This window comes from Siniperca chuatsi, linkage group LG8 (genome assembly GCF_020085105.1).
Source record: "Siniperca chuatsi isolate FFG_IHB_CAS linkage group LG8, ASM2008510v1, whole genome shotgun sequence".
Taxonomy (NCBI): Eukaryota; Metazoa; Chordata; class Actinopteri; order Centrarchiformes; family Sinipercidae; genus Siniperca; species Siniperca chuatsi.
Genome location: NC_058049.1, coordinates 31,038,994 through 31,053,700, shown reverse-complemented (window position 1 = coordinate 31,053,700; position 14,707 = coordinate 31,038,994). Strand labels below are relative to the sequence as shown.

Sequence of the window (14,707 nt, the reverse complement as noted above, 5' to 3'; positions counted from 1 at the left end):
CAGTTTTCCGAAACACGTGAATATCAGTCTGCGAACTTCAATTATCTGTTAATGCTGCAACAATAGAGGTATTAGTTTAGTTTACTTGCACATATGCTTAAAGAAAGACAGTAAGAATATGGAAAAATAGTTTGAACAGTGTGCAGGAGAGGTTGGAAGCCAAAATGGCTAGTGAAGACGCCTCCCCTATATAAATATCAGCAGTCACACTTAAATAAGAAAAACAAGATAAAAACAAAGATTGGGTAATTCATCAGACGAAGCAGTAACACAAAACTGATGTTTACAAGTTGAGGTGCATTACAATGAAAGCCATGAACCTGATAAATCGTTGCTTATTAGTTCTTTTCACATGTTTTCTGAATACTGATAATGCAGACTATGTAGATTGTAGAGATGGAAGTAGACCGCTCCAAAGAGATGGTCCTCTGCATTTCAGTGAATATTGATTAAAGGAAGTCCGACAATGAGGAAGATCAGTCCTTCGAGTGTGCCGTGGAAGATGAGTGAATGTCTGAGGAAGACTTAAATGACTTCAATCTAAAGTTCACATTAAAAACTGCCAGAAGTACGAGTACGGAGCACATGAATCCTCAAACATTTCTTTTGGATTAGGAAAATCTTCTTGATAAGTGGGACATGTGCCGGCCCAGACTGTATTACAATACATAACATAAGGATGAATTAAGCTGTAATAAAAAGTATGATGATTAATCAGTGAACAAACTCGACTCAAAACACCAGTTGTCTTGATTGTCTTGTCATCTTATTTGAAATATTTTGCCATGAAGTCCATGATGTGTAAAACCTGATTTTGCATGGTGGTGGCTACAGATGGCAGCCAGAAGTCACGTGAAACATGCTATATAACATGGCTGTGAGCCACCCTGCTTATCCAGCTGCTTCAAGTCGGGCCCTGGGCCCCAGACTCTGATGGCTGCAGGCCTTCCAGCACTGTTGCTTACGGTCGCCTCATGTAGTGGTGCGGAGTTTGAGATCGAGAGAACGAGGCGGTGTAGTCCCTCATTCGGCCAGGAGTGTCCCGTCGTCGTAGTCATCTGGCCGCTGTTTCCAGAGTCAAGACGCTTCGGCTCCCATCCGGAAGTCCTCTCAAACAGTGGAAACAGGGTCCAGGTGGCTACGACTGAAACCTTTTCTACGATCGAGAGGACGCTTTATTCGAAGCCTTAGACGATACAGATGATGATTGAACTACACTCCACACCAGCTGGTGGCAGTAATGCTCAGTTTGCCAATCGCATCACACCTTTATAAAGACGAAGAAGCGTCACGTGGACCAATGAGCGCAGGGAGAAAGTGACGGAAGCCTTCAGGTGCGCGGTGAAGACGCAGCAGGCCTTCAGTCACTGAAACAGGTGAGTTGTTGCTAACCTGACTAGCTCTACAGGTGTGCTGTTACTCTTGTACTAGTATCCGTTCAGCCACTCGTGCTTTAGTCACTGTCACACGTGGAAAGGTCGGCTAGGTCACTTCAGAATCTGGACTCATGAATCCATACTGACACCTACTTACTTGGTGGTCATACATCTGTCACATAATGTATTAACAGGAGAATAAAGTATAACAATTCAAAGTCAAATGAAAGCTTCAAAAAGTAACAAAAAGACACTAACAGATAAAGATGATATTTTCCTAACGCACCGTTGCCTGTAATGAACAAGGCAACATTAAAACATCATATTTGTGAATGGAGTTTGGCCTGGTGAGAGACGCCCAGTTCGTTCATTTTCCACATTGATCAGGCAGATCCAGGTGGAATGAGCTTTTAGGATGTGGTGATGGTGGTGGTGGTGGTGGTGATGAAGAAGATGTGCTGATGAGCGCCTGTGCTCCCCTGTGTTTCAGCCACCATGAGGCTGATGGCTGGCGCTGCTACAGGAGCTTCATTCAGCTGCTTGACTCTGGCTCTTCTCTTGTGGCTGCATTGCTGTCACATGGTCAGCATTTTTGGCCAAAAGGTGAGTTCTGTTGGATTCTATTTTTTTCATGCCTTATATTTTAAATAAACCCTTTTGTGAAGTAGTGAGTAAATTGTGTCAAAGGTGTCATAAGTGAAAAGGCATTGTTGCATTGATTCCTATGTGTTGAAAGGAAAAATCAAAAATGCACATTTCTCCTCTTACCTGTAGCGCTGTTTATCCATCTGGATTGTTTTGGTGTGAGCTGCAGAGTGCCATGCAGTTACATTATATTCACATTCATTATATTCATTCATATACACCAAAACAATCCAGATGGACAGACAGCGCTACAGTAAGAGGAGAAATATGTATTTCTGATTTTGGGGTGAACTGTACCTTTTTTTTTTTTTTTTTTTTTTTAAATCAAAACTTCCAGAACGTTGGTCAGTTTTTCTGTCTGTGCAGTCTGACTCTGCCTTAACTGTGGTGGAGAATACAGAAGGAGGAGAAGAAATAGATGGTGGTGAAGAGGAGGAGGTGATGGTTGATGAAGGAGATTTGGAGGTTGTCCAACCTACTGAGGAGTGGCAGACTCTTAAACCAGGTAATGTACTGGTGGGTTTACTTGTACTTTGTCATAGTCGAAAAACGTCCTATTCTGTTTTAGACGTGTGTGTGTGTGTGTGTGTGTGTGCCAGGCCAGGCAGTGCCAGCAGGTTCCCATGTGAGGCTGAATCTGCAGACAGGTCAGAGGGAGGTCAGACTGGGAGAAGAGCAGCTTAAGTACGGGACACGGGAACACAGGTATGGCTCAAGAGTAACACCGGACTCAATATCAAGTAACACCTATTTGATATATTATACTTCGTAGAAGCAGCAGAGACCGAGATCACAGCCTTGAGTCTTCTTGGGCTTGCCTCCACCGCAAAGCAAACGAGGTGGTAGGAGCAAGAGAAAACCTGATTAGATCCGAAGTAAAGGTCTGTCTTTGCAGGGAGACAGAAGAGATCCAGTCCCCCTTCAGTCCTGATGAGCTGAAACGGGCCATGAAGAAGATAAAGGAGGACCTGAACCCTGTGAGCAAAGACACAGAGCAGCAGGCAACAGTACAGCATGCAGAAAATAAATGTCCCGGTACTTTGTATTTGTGCTCCTGACGACTGGTTTGTGAGCTCTCTGGTCATGCACAGCCCATTAGAGGGGATTGCCATCGTTAAACTTTGGAAGCCAGTCGTATAATCGCTTCCAAAAATATATAATATTGGAGGTACATTTCTTTGTACTTTTTAATGTAATGAAAAAAGCGTGCCTTGGACACAAAATGTTTTATTAACATTGAATTGAGTAATATTGTTATTTGAGCTTGTGCAAAATCTAAAGAAGTGTGCATCTTTATTCATGACTGAAACAACTTATCACACTCAGACTATACTGTGTGCGTCCTCTCCTTGCTGTGTGTTTGCAGGACTCTGTGGCGTCGAAGTATCGTCCCCTCGAGGAGTTAAAGACAGACATGGCTCAGCTGGACCTGCTGGTGGAGACGGATGTTCAGGTTCAGTCTGCAGTCTAAATGACCCGTCCATGTCGTATTACACTTGCAATAATCGCAGACTAATCGGCTGCAAACAATTGGTGGACGGACAGAAAATTGTTTGGGTCATTGTTCAAGCAAAAATGTCAAACACTCACTCGTTCCAGCTTCTCCGATGTGAGGATTTGCTGCTTTTCTTGGTCCTCTGACACAGATCTGAATATGTTTGGGTTTTGGACCGTTGGTCCCAATTTAAGGACATCACCTTTGGCTTTGGGAAATGTTGACGGGCATCTTTTACATTATTCTAACATTTTATCAAGTAAATGATGAATTGAGAAAAGAATCGGCAGACTAATTGAGAATGAAAATCATTTGTAGCTGCGGGGCTAATCCCGCAGTAGCAGTCCCTCCAGTCCCTCCCTGTCCTAACCCGGCCTCTGCCTGGCCGGGTTAGGACAGCTACAGTCTGGCTCACCGGCAGCCTCTCCAACTCTAACGAAGCGTTTGTTTGTGATTGCTCTCGCGGCCATCAGAGCCGTCTTCAGAACAGAGCGCAGCGTGTTACAGGGAGTACAGTGGCCGGATTCTGACTGGATGACCACGGCTGTGAGGGCTCTCCAGAGTTTTACTCTGGGAGTAGTAGGAAGCCCACCCAGCCGCAAGCTGCTCTGTAGGTGGTGACCAGGTGAGGGCCTGCGAGGTGGGATAGTCGGTGTGAGGGAGAGGCCCAGACAGAGTAGAAAATATCGTCACTTAGAGGCCGCGAGCCCCGGCCATTTGGGTGGAGACCATCAGGGCGATGCAAGACTGGACGTTTCCAGAAGAGGTGATCAATAAAAGCTATGTCGTGTGGGGGGGCGGGTCCGCGAGGCAGTCGAGAGTTCCCTGAAATCCCGCGGCAGTAACTCAGAAGACTGTTGGAAACGTCATTGCAGCCCATGTGCACGGCATCATCCAGGGCGAGAGGACGTTGGGCCGGGCCGGTTGGGATTTTCCCATGATATCACACACTCATCGCGTTTCTCAGTACTGAGCGTGGTTGGAGGGGGTGGACAGAGCGGCGCCAGTGACAAAGCTGCCTTCAGCAGAGAGGTCCGGTCAGAAAGCAGCTGTGTGCACACACTGGCATGTTGGGGGTGTTAGTAAGCTGTTAATGCAAACTCATCGCTTCTTGCAGCTGCTTGGCAGTGAAACCCTTGCTCCGAGAGAGCAGAGAAAGGGTTCTATTGTGAAGCAGCTGCAGGACAGATGTTACCTGAAGTGTGTTGTGTAGATAATGAGGCGCCTGCTGACCCAGTTCAACAGCAGCAGCTCGACTACAGAGCAGAGGCTGAACATCCTGCTGGAGCTGGAGTACCTGGTGCATCAGGTAACAGAACACACATCTGCTCTGAAGGTGTGATCTGAGAGTTAAGTCTCTAACTTTGCCTGTGTGTGTGTGTGTGTGTGTTAGGTGGATAATGCTCAGACCCTGTGTTCAATGGGGGGTCTCCAGTTCATGCTACAGGGTCTGAACAGCTCTGACCTCAGATTACAGGAAAGCTCTGCCTTTGTCCTGGGATCTGCTTTGGCCAGGTACACCAGCAACATGTTCATTATATTTAGCTAAGATCTGACTTATGTGCTGTACATAATAACAACCAATCTGTGTAATATCAATACAGTGTACACCATCTGTTTCTTAGGAAATGACAGTACAGTTATGTAATTGTATAATATATAAGCGCGTGTCTGAGAGGTCTTGGAAGTGATGCAGTTCATGTTTCCACTTTGTTTGGAACAAATGAAAATAGATGTCAGACAGAGCAGCAGTAGCATCCATGCATGGAACAGATCAACATAGACCATCTGCCTCACCAGTTAGGGTTCAGTTCTGATTGGATTTCAGATGCGGAGCACCTAAAGGTGCTGGTCCTGTTCAGACCAGTTTTTAGTATGTCAGCCTTTGCCAACTATAGGCAAGGGAAGTAACGACAGCAGTTGAGACCTGCGGATGTAGACCTGTTGGTGGGCAAGGTAACGGTTACTTCAGTGCAGCCAATGGGCACTACAGCTGCAGTGTTTTTGAGGTTTACATTTTGTATTTTACTGGCCCCACATGTTAGCTAAAATGAAATGACGGTCACTGTCCAAAGAAAATGAACCTCCCTCAAGGAGAAGACGTGTACCAGATTTAGCTACTAGCTCATTTCCATCTGCTGTCCCTGGGCAGGTCGACGCAAACGCTAATCCAACTAATGCAAGTAATACTAAATCTCTCTCTCTCTCTGCCCCCCCCCCCGCAGTCTATTTCCAGCAAGCCCCCCGCTCCCTCCCCAACTATCACCTACAGTGCTTAATTAGACCCTTCCTTTTTAAAAAGAACAAGCGTTCAGCGTGTGAATGAAAACACCAAAGTTAGTTTCTGAGGGTTTGGTGAGCTCGTGTTTCCCTTTGTAAGCTGATGAACCTCCTTTCGGCCACCGGCCATCAGACGAGTGAACATAAGTGTCGATTGTCTGCAGAAACAGTCAGCTGTCCAGAGCTGCTTATTCTACCAATAAACAACAGATGTGGAAATGATGCTGTAGTAACACACACATCTCCTGCAGAATGGGAACTTTCTAACAGTGGTGCTTCTGCCCTGCAGTAACCCGGTGGTTCAGGTGAAGGCTGCGGAGAGTGGTGCTCTGCAGACGCTCTTAACCACACTGGCCACTGCGCAGCCGCTCCGAGTCAAAAAGAAGGTACCTGCACGCGCCCACCGTACAACTTACCGCCCAGAAGAAACGCATACACTGCAGCTGTAATGTTTTCTGTCTTACTGTCCTCCTGTCAGGTTCTGTTTGCACTGGCCTCCCTCTTACGTCACTTTCCATACGCACAGCATCACTTCCTGTCACATGGAGGGCTGCAGGTCCTATCAGAGCTGTTCAGGGCAGATGGAGGGGGAGTTCTGCGTACACGCATTGTCACCATGCTATATGACCTGATCAGCGAGAAGGTACAACAGACAAGCTGTTTTAAGTTAGCCTAGGAGGTAAAGTCTCCCTCAGGGTTATTTTTCTAGATCTAGTAATGAGCGATTTTCAGTTTCTGGCTGGGACTGTAACTTGTCGAGGGTGCAGAATATGACTTCCGAGACGATAGTGATGCCGGTCTCTGCTGCTCCACCAGGAGCTGATCTCTCAGGCAGGTTTGGACCCGGTGCTGGACGCCTCCCGGGAGGAGCGGGTGCGTCAGTACTCTAAGGTGTCCCTGCAGGGGGAGCTGCTGGAGAAGGGCTGGTGCAGTCTGGTCCCGCAGCTGCTGGAGTCCACGGAGCATGACTACAGAGAGAAGGTGGACTGACTTTGATATACTGTAGATGAAGAGCAAAAAAAATTAGATAATTAACACAAATTATAAGCAGCTTTAATTCGAAATGAGCAGTATTAGCCTTTAAGAAACCCAGACTGACTAAACAAATGAACTGGAGTGTTTTTCTTTCAGGCTCTGCGGGCTTTGTTGGCGATGGCTCCCGTGTGTTTGGAACAGTACCGCTCAGACAGCTCTCTGCTGGGCTCTCTGCTCTCTCTGAGAGACCAGTACCAGGAAATGGTCCAGTCAGAAATGATTCTGGGAGATGAGAACGGCTACTTTGCAGAGATTGTAGAACTTATAGATGCTCTACAAGTCAAAATGAAATGACGAGAGGATTGTACGGAGTGATATTTTACATGACCATACAATTCAGAGAGGGGGACACAAGGCTGGTCAGTATGAACTGGACCTAAGACTTCATCGGTGGCCTTACAACATTTTTATTGTGTGTTTATATTTTTACTTTGTGTCGATAACTTAAGAATAAGTAAGTTATTAAAACGAAGGGGTTGTGTGGGGATCCCCTGCAGGGTTACCTTTAAAGCAGAAATGATAGTGTTGGAAGCTGAAGCTATAATCCATTGGTCCATATGATAAACATGTATGTGCTGTGTAAACAGTAAGTTTTGCTTCTGGATTGTTTTGTGTTCTCCCACCCGGATGTTCATCTGTCGCTATAATGAGCCACAGCATGTGAGCAGAATTACTTCAGACTGTATTCATACTCGGTCCATGATGATGGGACTGCATTTTAAGACGGTCCAGTAGGCTATCAGCGGTTCAGGAGCCATTTGTCATTGACTTGTTAATGTTGCATTTGAGATCCCCCTTGAATTGGCTCTGATGAAAGAGCCAGCAGCACTGCAGGAACAGCGTGTGGACTCCACCTCAGCAGAGAGCAGCTGCTGTCACCTGCACAGTTAGCAGAGAGCTGCTAGAACTCGATCTGTGTTAGGATTATTAATTACATCAGCCTGCACACTACATAAAGTTGACAGCACATTAAGGTCCACCGTAATGACCTCTGCCTGGGTGGCTCTGTAGTGACGTCACACTGCCACTGGTTTTGTGTTAGAAGTCTCTTTTTGGGTGCTGAAACATGACCTGTATCACAACACCGTCTGTCAATAAAACTCCAGCTGCGGTATGAAAATCTTTGTCTGCTGTCCGTCCCTTTACTTCAGCGACTCCCCGCAGCTCTCCGCACAGTACAGGGAGTGCGGCCTTGTCGATGCTTTTATTCTGAAAAGTCGAACCGGTAGTACCAGCGGCTAACGGAAATGAGCGTGCTATTCGATTCGACGGAGCCACACCATTAAGTTACACAAGGATGTTAATATGTCAACTGTAAACACAGCAGCCGTCTACTTAATAGCTTTTGTCATGAAGCGACTACGAGTTGATTTTGTCACTTGGAGCTGAGAGCTGGTTTCAGTATTTGATAAAGAAAGCTACCACTGGTAAGCGGTTAAAGAGACAGGCTGTGTTTACATTTGTTAGCATTGTAGCAGCTAATAGAGTGCTAGCCTTTAAATACATTTCCAACGCGACCTGGACTTTAGTACACTCTAGAAAAGAGACCGTGTATAAGACCGGCTTTGTATAATATTTCTTTCTTTCTGTTTTCCTTTTAAATCTCCTGTGTAATGTGTAAATTGTAAAGACTTACGTTAGGTTAATTCACGTGAAATTAGTTAAATGAATGTAGTTTACTAACTAACGTAACACTTCAACTGGTACAGAATTCGTTTCTTGGTAATACACGGCGGGTGTGTAATCGTTACAGTCTAATGTAATGAATGTAGTGGGTAGATGACAAGCCTACAAAACCTTTTTATATTAGCTCATCAGCTGTGTAGCTGATTGTAGTTTTCACCAGGATTCACACCCCACTTCTTCACTTTTGTGGCTGTTTAGATATTGTAGTCGTTTGGCTGGCTCATCGGGCTCGCTCCCCATGAAGTGTGTAGTCAGTAGGATAGCCCTGTTATGAATAGTGATGGAGTTGTCGCAGAGGGACAGGCTGTCAGAGCTGGTGGAGGAGCTGACCACATCAGGACAGCCACAGCTCGACCAGGACAAGCTGAAGGAAATCAAGAAGATCTGCAGGTATGCCACTAACTGATGGGCGCGTGCCCACCCAGGGCGATAATTCAGGATAATTCAGAAGTAACTGTGGAGTGCTGAGAGTAAGTAGGCTTACAGGTGTTTTACTAGTTCCTCCTCTCGGACAGAAGCCAAAATGCAGAAAACTGTTGTGCATTAAACACTCCTTGAGTGACACTTGACAAATAGTGGTGAAGTCTTCTTCAAATAATTCTCAGAGAAAGTCAAAAGATTAAAGACTGATGACCGTCACAGGAACGCCACTGTGTGGTCCTTTCATTCATTCAACATTTGTTTGGTGATCACTAAAGCACACTGTAAACTGAAAAGGTAAGGGCCTGAGCCTTGAGCCCCTGGCTTGCGGAGAGTTCCCTATGTCAACATCTACTTTCAATGCTTTTAATATTTAATTTAATATTGTGCTTAGATAGTAAATCTAATTATATCACTTAACATTTTATCAAATTAGAACCAATATAACCGTCAATTCTGAATTAAGCTCACGCCTCATTTTTGCTCTGGGGGCCCCCGTGCAGGTTGATCCAGCCGTGCAAAGCTTTCAGTACATCTATAATGATGCACAGTGTGCTCCATGGTCACTGAAACACTGTACCATACATTGGGTTTTTTTACCCATCCGTCAAAGGGCTGAGTGGACACACTTCACTCAACTACTAGAGAAACATTTCCAATCGGTGCAAACCGATTCCAAATTGACCACACCCCTGGTGACGGCTTGGTTGGACTTAACATGCATACTGTCAGCACTCGATGGCAAAAAGTGATCTATACTTGCACTAAATGTGCAAAGCACTTGAAAAGAGAGGTGAAATGAAGCAAAAACGATGTACAGTTGAAGCTACTGTTGCCTGATATTACTGTTACTAATCTGAACAACTTGTCTGGAAACATTTTTATGGCAAAAGATTTTGGGTAGGAAAACCATCTGAGACAATGATGGTAGGGTTAGAATTCACAGGATTATAAGAATACAGATAAGAATAATAAATCATTTTAAAACTGTTCATACATGGTTATATGGAATGAAAAATCACTAATAACTGTTCACTCTATCTATGTCTTATTCCTCCCAGAGTGTCCAGTGACTGCATAGACCATGTGTACCACTCAGTGATGTCTCAGCTCAACCAAGAGCATGCTGAGGTCCGACTGTCTGCCTTCCAGATAGCCAGTGAGCTCTTCTCCAGATCACACCACTTTAGAACCCTGCTGGTGGACAACTTCCAGGTACTGACATAATGTAGACCATTAACTCATCTTAGGGATTTATTTATTTTACACCAAACCGTGTACTGATTAATAAGGATTTGGTCAGAGAAAGAGAGCATTTTCTCCCAAGTCAGTTATGGAAATAAAGGTATGTTTAAACATACTCTGTGTAGCCTGGACAGTTAAAAAATAAAAATAAATAAATATATAGTGTGTGGTTCTGTCAGGAACGGGATTGTAGGTCAGCTTTTGCAAATATATCTTCAGGTATGTTGTGTTCCCTCTCAACCCCCCCCCTCCTGTAGGAGTTCTTGGAGTTGACAGTAGAGACTGACTCGGAGCAGCCCCTCCCCCCTCCTAAAGAAGTAGCCAGGAAACTGAGGTCACTGGCCATCCAGACTGTCCAGTCATGGCAGGCCTCCTATGGGACAGCTTATAAGAAGTTAGCGCTGGGCTACCACTTTCTCAAACAGGTTAAGAAGGTGAGAGGGATATAAAGCTGGTACTTTTTTCTTTTGTTGTTGCATGACAGACTGTCCAATAGCTTCCTGTTAGCTGAGGAGAAATGCCCAAACACTTCAATATCACCCCTGACACTTTGCATCCTGTTGGATGAATTACAAGATTCAGAGCCACTATACCGTAAAAAGCTGCATGCTGTGAAGCTAGTCTGTCAAAGTGTCACATCTTTACTGTGATAGTTTGACTGAAGATCCACAGGGATCTTTTGGACGCTAGGGGTCGCACCACTTCTCAGCATTGGACACTTGACAGGCGTGCCCCTAGGCGGCGTCACCTATATAAAACAAATTAATATATCATGCAAGCCTATTCCACTGATTACACAAATGTTTAATTTGTGTAATCATACAGAATACAGACGCATCTCTTCTCAACCCGCCGGAAACACCAAGAGTCTCAGCAGTGGCCCTCCGAGCTGAGTTCCTCTGCACGTTGTTCCTGTATGATGGCAGAGAAGCATCATAGAGGATTGGAGATCCTGACACAGCAGTTACCAATTTCTCTTCCATGACTACTGACTATCGAAGAAAACATACAGGCTACACCCTCCTACAACGGGGCAAACACTTCCTGGCTGCACCTGACTGGACAAACGCTTTCACTCTTGGACTGTCTGCTCCCAGATTTCAAACTGGACCAACGTGGCGTCTCGTTTGGAAAATTTCTCTTATATTACGAAAATAGTTCACCGAAATGTGTTTCTGAAAACATTTGAGGCGAGAAATCTTCATTTATATCGACATGAGATGGCCCTGATTTGCATAAAGTAGCCTAGTCCTCAACTTTATGCAAATGAGGAGCAGCCAACATGACGCCCCGTCTCTCGTAACGCACCGCGGCGCTAGCAGAACGCATTGCACGGCTGCTTACATAGACAATGAATGGCAAGCGTGGAAATGACGGATCCTGTGGACAGGCACCATTAGGATCAGAGGAGTCTCATAACAACACTACATGGTTTATATCCCTGTACAGTTCTGTTCGAAGGCTGAGAAATAGATAAAGCACCATTAATGCCTCTGACTGCTAAGTAGATATTACTAGAATAGCACCTACACAGACATCTAAAACTGAATGGCCATGCAGACCCATATTTCACACAAGAGTCTACCGCCATGCTAGCTGCTCTGTGAGGCTGTACTTGGGCCCAGTGGGGCTTTGAGCTAATTGCTAACATCAGCATGCTAACATGCTCACAATGACTACTCTTTTCAGTTTAAAATTCCCTACTTATTGATATTGATATTTATTCATACCTCTATTACTGCTGTGCAATATCCTCCGTCTCATCATAATTTTAATAACTACACTTAACAGTTCATGCACTATTACCTTATACCGTATTATTATCATCAACCGGTAAACCCACTTTGTACTTCACACTTATTTTATTTTATACTTATACCCACTTGGTACTTAATTTATTTTCTGGCCTGTATTATAGTGGATTATATTCTGATTGCTCAGTGCTTCTCTTCCTGTGTGCACTGACGTGACAGTGAGCTGCTGTAACAAAAGAGTTTCCCCTCCAGGATCAACAAAGGATTTCTGATTCTGATGACAATGCTAACGGGGTTTAGTGCGTCCTTTCCATTCAGCTTCTTGCTTCCCTCGCTCGTGTCTTAGCTCCTCCCAGTGGCGAGGCGAGAGAGAGATGTATTTACCAAACGGAACATCCTCGCTCACTCCAGCCAAGACGCACAGCATCTCAACTGTCAAATGTGTAGAAATAACTCAGTAGACATGAGGGAGCAATAAAAACAGCCAGGAATATTCCAAATAAAATCTATAGCCTATGAGTTAGTGAAAGACCGCAGGTACAGTGAGTCTGCCGTCCTTTTCACGCTCGGGATGATATTATAGGAATAATAATAATAACCGCAGCTGTATCAGACTGTAGCTGTATATTCTTCCTGGCTCAGCCAAGGTGCACTTTTCAGAAAATAAAAGAAGAGGAAGAACAGAAAAGCCTTTTGGCTTATGGAGAAAAACTTTTTAAAAAGTTGCAAAGACACACAATATTTTTTATTTTATGAACACCCATGAATAACGTTAGAGCCGCTGTTGGCGGTGTTTCCACAGGTATTTTGTCTAATCTACAGTATTACAATCAAAGCTGTTTTCACAACCGCTCTGGCTACACTCCCATCAGATCAGCTGACCAGTCAATCAACAGATTCCCGTCAGTTGTTTGCAGTAAACACTCCCCATAGGATACACCTGTGGTTCCTCCTCTCTCCTCGTCTCCTCTGAGACACATTTAAGGGACCGGAACGTCCTTGATGATGGGAGGAAGCAGAATTAGCAGAATGGAAAGCACCCAGTGTTTACCATGTTCACCATCCTATTGTAACGTGTTAGCATGCTAACATGTGCTAAGTATTGGACAAATATAACTTTTGACCTGATGATGGCACTAGCCTATATAAACCTGCTGTGTTGGCTATCAGTCCTTTCCCTGCCACTGTTACTGTCTACTTGGACTGTTTCCCATGTTTATTCACATGTCCCATGTTGTGATCCACCTGTAAATGATGTGTCCATGTTGTCAGGTGGACTTCCAGGATGCCGAGGCCAGGACAGTAGCCGAGAGGAGGAGGGAGGAGGACAGACGGAGGAGAATGGAGAGGATCTACAAGGAGAGAGTGGAGACAGCCTCCAAAGACATGGAGGGTAAGCGCCACGTCATTCAACAACACTACTGCTATACTATATAACAGCAATAATAACAACTGATTTTTTTGGGACTGAACCAAATATTGCATTTGTGCTTCTGATGGGCAGTCCAGCGTACTCCCTAAAATCCCATGTGGTCCTGCGAAGATCTAGAACATTTAGTCTTTTTATCATTCTGATGTTGTATAAATTAAAAATAGTTTGGTAGGTTTGTTTTAAATTTGACAGCATAGAATAGTTTGAGTGTAAACATCAGGAGCAGAAAAACAAAAACTGCCATTCAAATAGCTTTTTTCTAAGAGATGTTTGAAGGTTCTGACTTCACTACAAAGAGAACAGTGACACCAAAACCTGCTGTTAGTGTTTGCTAAGTATTGCATATTATTTCTTTGGCAGAGTCGTACCGGGAAATTGAGGCAACATTGACGGAGATGGAATCCTGTATGAGGCTGCTTTTCCCTGAATTTGACCTTACAGACATCCAGACAACCAATAGCAGCCCTCCAAACTCCCAACCAGCCAATGAAAATGAACAGCCCTGCTGCAGCAAAGACCTGAAGGATGACAGGAGAGAAGGAATGATACAAGAAAGGGAGGACAGCAGGGAAGACAAGAAAAGCAATGGGGAGGAAAAGAGAGGAAAAGAAGACAAAGGAGTGACAGAGGAGAAGAGCAACAACAGGGAGGAGAAAAAAGGGAAGGAAAAGGAGCGGTCTGAGGATAAAGAGAAGAGGGATGGGAATGAGCAGCAGGAGGAGAAGAAGAAGGGGAAGGAGGTAGAAGATGGGGAAGAAAAGAAGCGAGATATGGAGACAGCGCAGAGGGAGGGAGAGGAGGAGGAAGACGAGGAGGGAAGTAGTGAAGAAGAGGAGGAGCCTCTTGGTGAAGACTTGTTTATTCGGAACTCTGGGCTCGTCTCTCACTCCTACAGTCTGGACCTGAACCTCAGTCCTGGTAGGTACAACTCGCATACATGTGTCGAGTTTACTGAAGAGCACCCACACATTAGAATGCTAATACGGTGATACAACAGATCCGACCTGTGTGAAGCTTCTAATGTTCAGCCTTTGTTGACAGTGTCCTAGAGGCGTCGATTCCATGTGGGGTGGCACCTTTCAGTATAATGTAATACATTCCAACAGCAGCACACACTAAGCCCCCCAAAATAATCATATAGTTGATTCAACACCTCTCTGCCACGGTCTCATACTCTCATAACATTATAAACTAACTGCATTTCTGCTTTATTGTCTTTCATTTTATTTTATACATTTCCATCCTATATGTGTATATGCATATACTCTACGTAACCATTTATACATAGGGCTGGGTATCAAACCTCAATACTTATTTGGTCCTGACATAAATGTAGCAC

The 14,707-nt window shown here is 44.7% G+C and overlaps 2 protein-coding genes across 7 annotated transcripts in view; both read left to right on the top strand.

The window, feature by feature from the left end:
- Positions 1-137: 137 nt before the first annotated feature.
- Positions 138-7,951, top strand: sil1 (SIL1 nucleotide exchange factor). 3 transcript variants are annotated; one of them, XM_044206173.1, is made up of 12 exons: positions 138-1,376; positions 1,867-1,979; positions 2,388-2,526; positions 2,621-2,726; positions 2,917-2,998; positions 3,388-3,474; positions 4,730-4,825; positions 4,910-5,031; positions 6,086-6,182; positions 6,275-6,439; positions 6,613-6,777; positions 6,928-7,951. In XM_044206173.1, the coding sequence occupies exons 2-12, from the start codon at positions 1,872-1,874 to the stop codon at positions 7,123-7,125; spliced, it is 1,365 nt and encodes a 454-aa protein (XP_044062108.1). In that variant the 5' UTR covers positions 138-1,376; positions 1,867-1,871; the 3' UTR covers positions 7,126-7,951. The 3 variants fall into 3 exon arrangements, with proteins under 3 accessions (XP_044062108.1, XP_044062107.1, XP_044062106.1); XM_044206172.1 differs by lacking the exon at positions 138-1,376 and adding an exon at positions 1,659-1,723 and having other exon boundaries at positions 2,422-2,526; XM_044206171.1 differs by lacking the exon at positions 138-1,376 and adding an exon at positions 1,659-1,723 and having other exon boundaries at positions 2,359-2,526.
- Positions 7,952-8,091: 140 nt separating this feature from the next.
- uvssa (UV-stimulated scaffold protein A) overlaps positions 8,092-14,707 on the top strand; it is a 50,062-nt gene continuing 43,446 nt past the window's right edge. Inside the window, exons 1-6 of one of the 4 annotated variants that reach the window (XM_044206164.1) lie at positions 8,092-8,258; positions 8,716-8,907; positions 9,999-10,152; positions 10,440-10,616; positions 13,209-13,329; positions 13,729-14,286. In XM_044206164.1, coding sequence (XP_044062099.1) covers positions 8,798-8,907; positions 9,999-10,152; positions 10,440-10,616; positions 13,209-13,329; positions 13,729-14,286 — 1,120 coding nt within the window. In that variant the 5' untranslated portion in view covers positions 8,092-8,258; positions 8,716-8,797. Of the gene's footprint in view, positions 8,908-9,998; positions 10,153-10,439; positions 10,617-11,139; positions 11,614-13,208; positions 13,330-13,728; positions 14,287-14,707 lie in introns of those variants that run through there. The other 3 variants (XM_044206166.1, XM_044206165.1, XM_044206167.1) reach the window with 3 other exon arrangements.

Excerpts from the sequence above, each read along its gene's own strand:
- sil1 (XM_044206171.1), top strand. The coding sequence starts at position 1,674 with ATGAACAAGGCAACATTAAAACATCATATTTGTGAATGGAGTTTGGCC. Across the intron at positions 4,826-4,909 it reads TGGAGTACCTGGTGCATCAG|GTGGATAATGCTCAGACCCT; the intron begins GTAACAGAACAC and ends TGTGTGTGTTAG. Across the intron at positions 6,183-6,274 it reads CGCTCCGAGTCAAAAAGAAG|GTTCTGTTTGCACTGGCCTC; the intron begins GTACCTGCACGC and ends TCCTCCTGTCAG.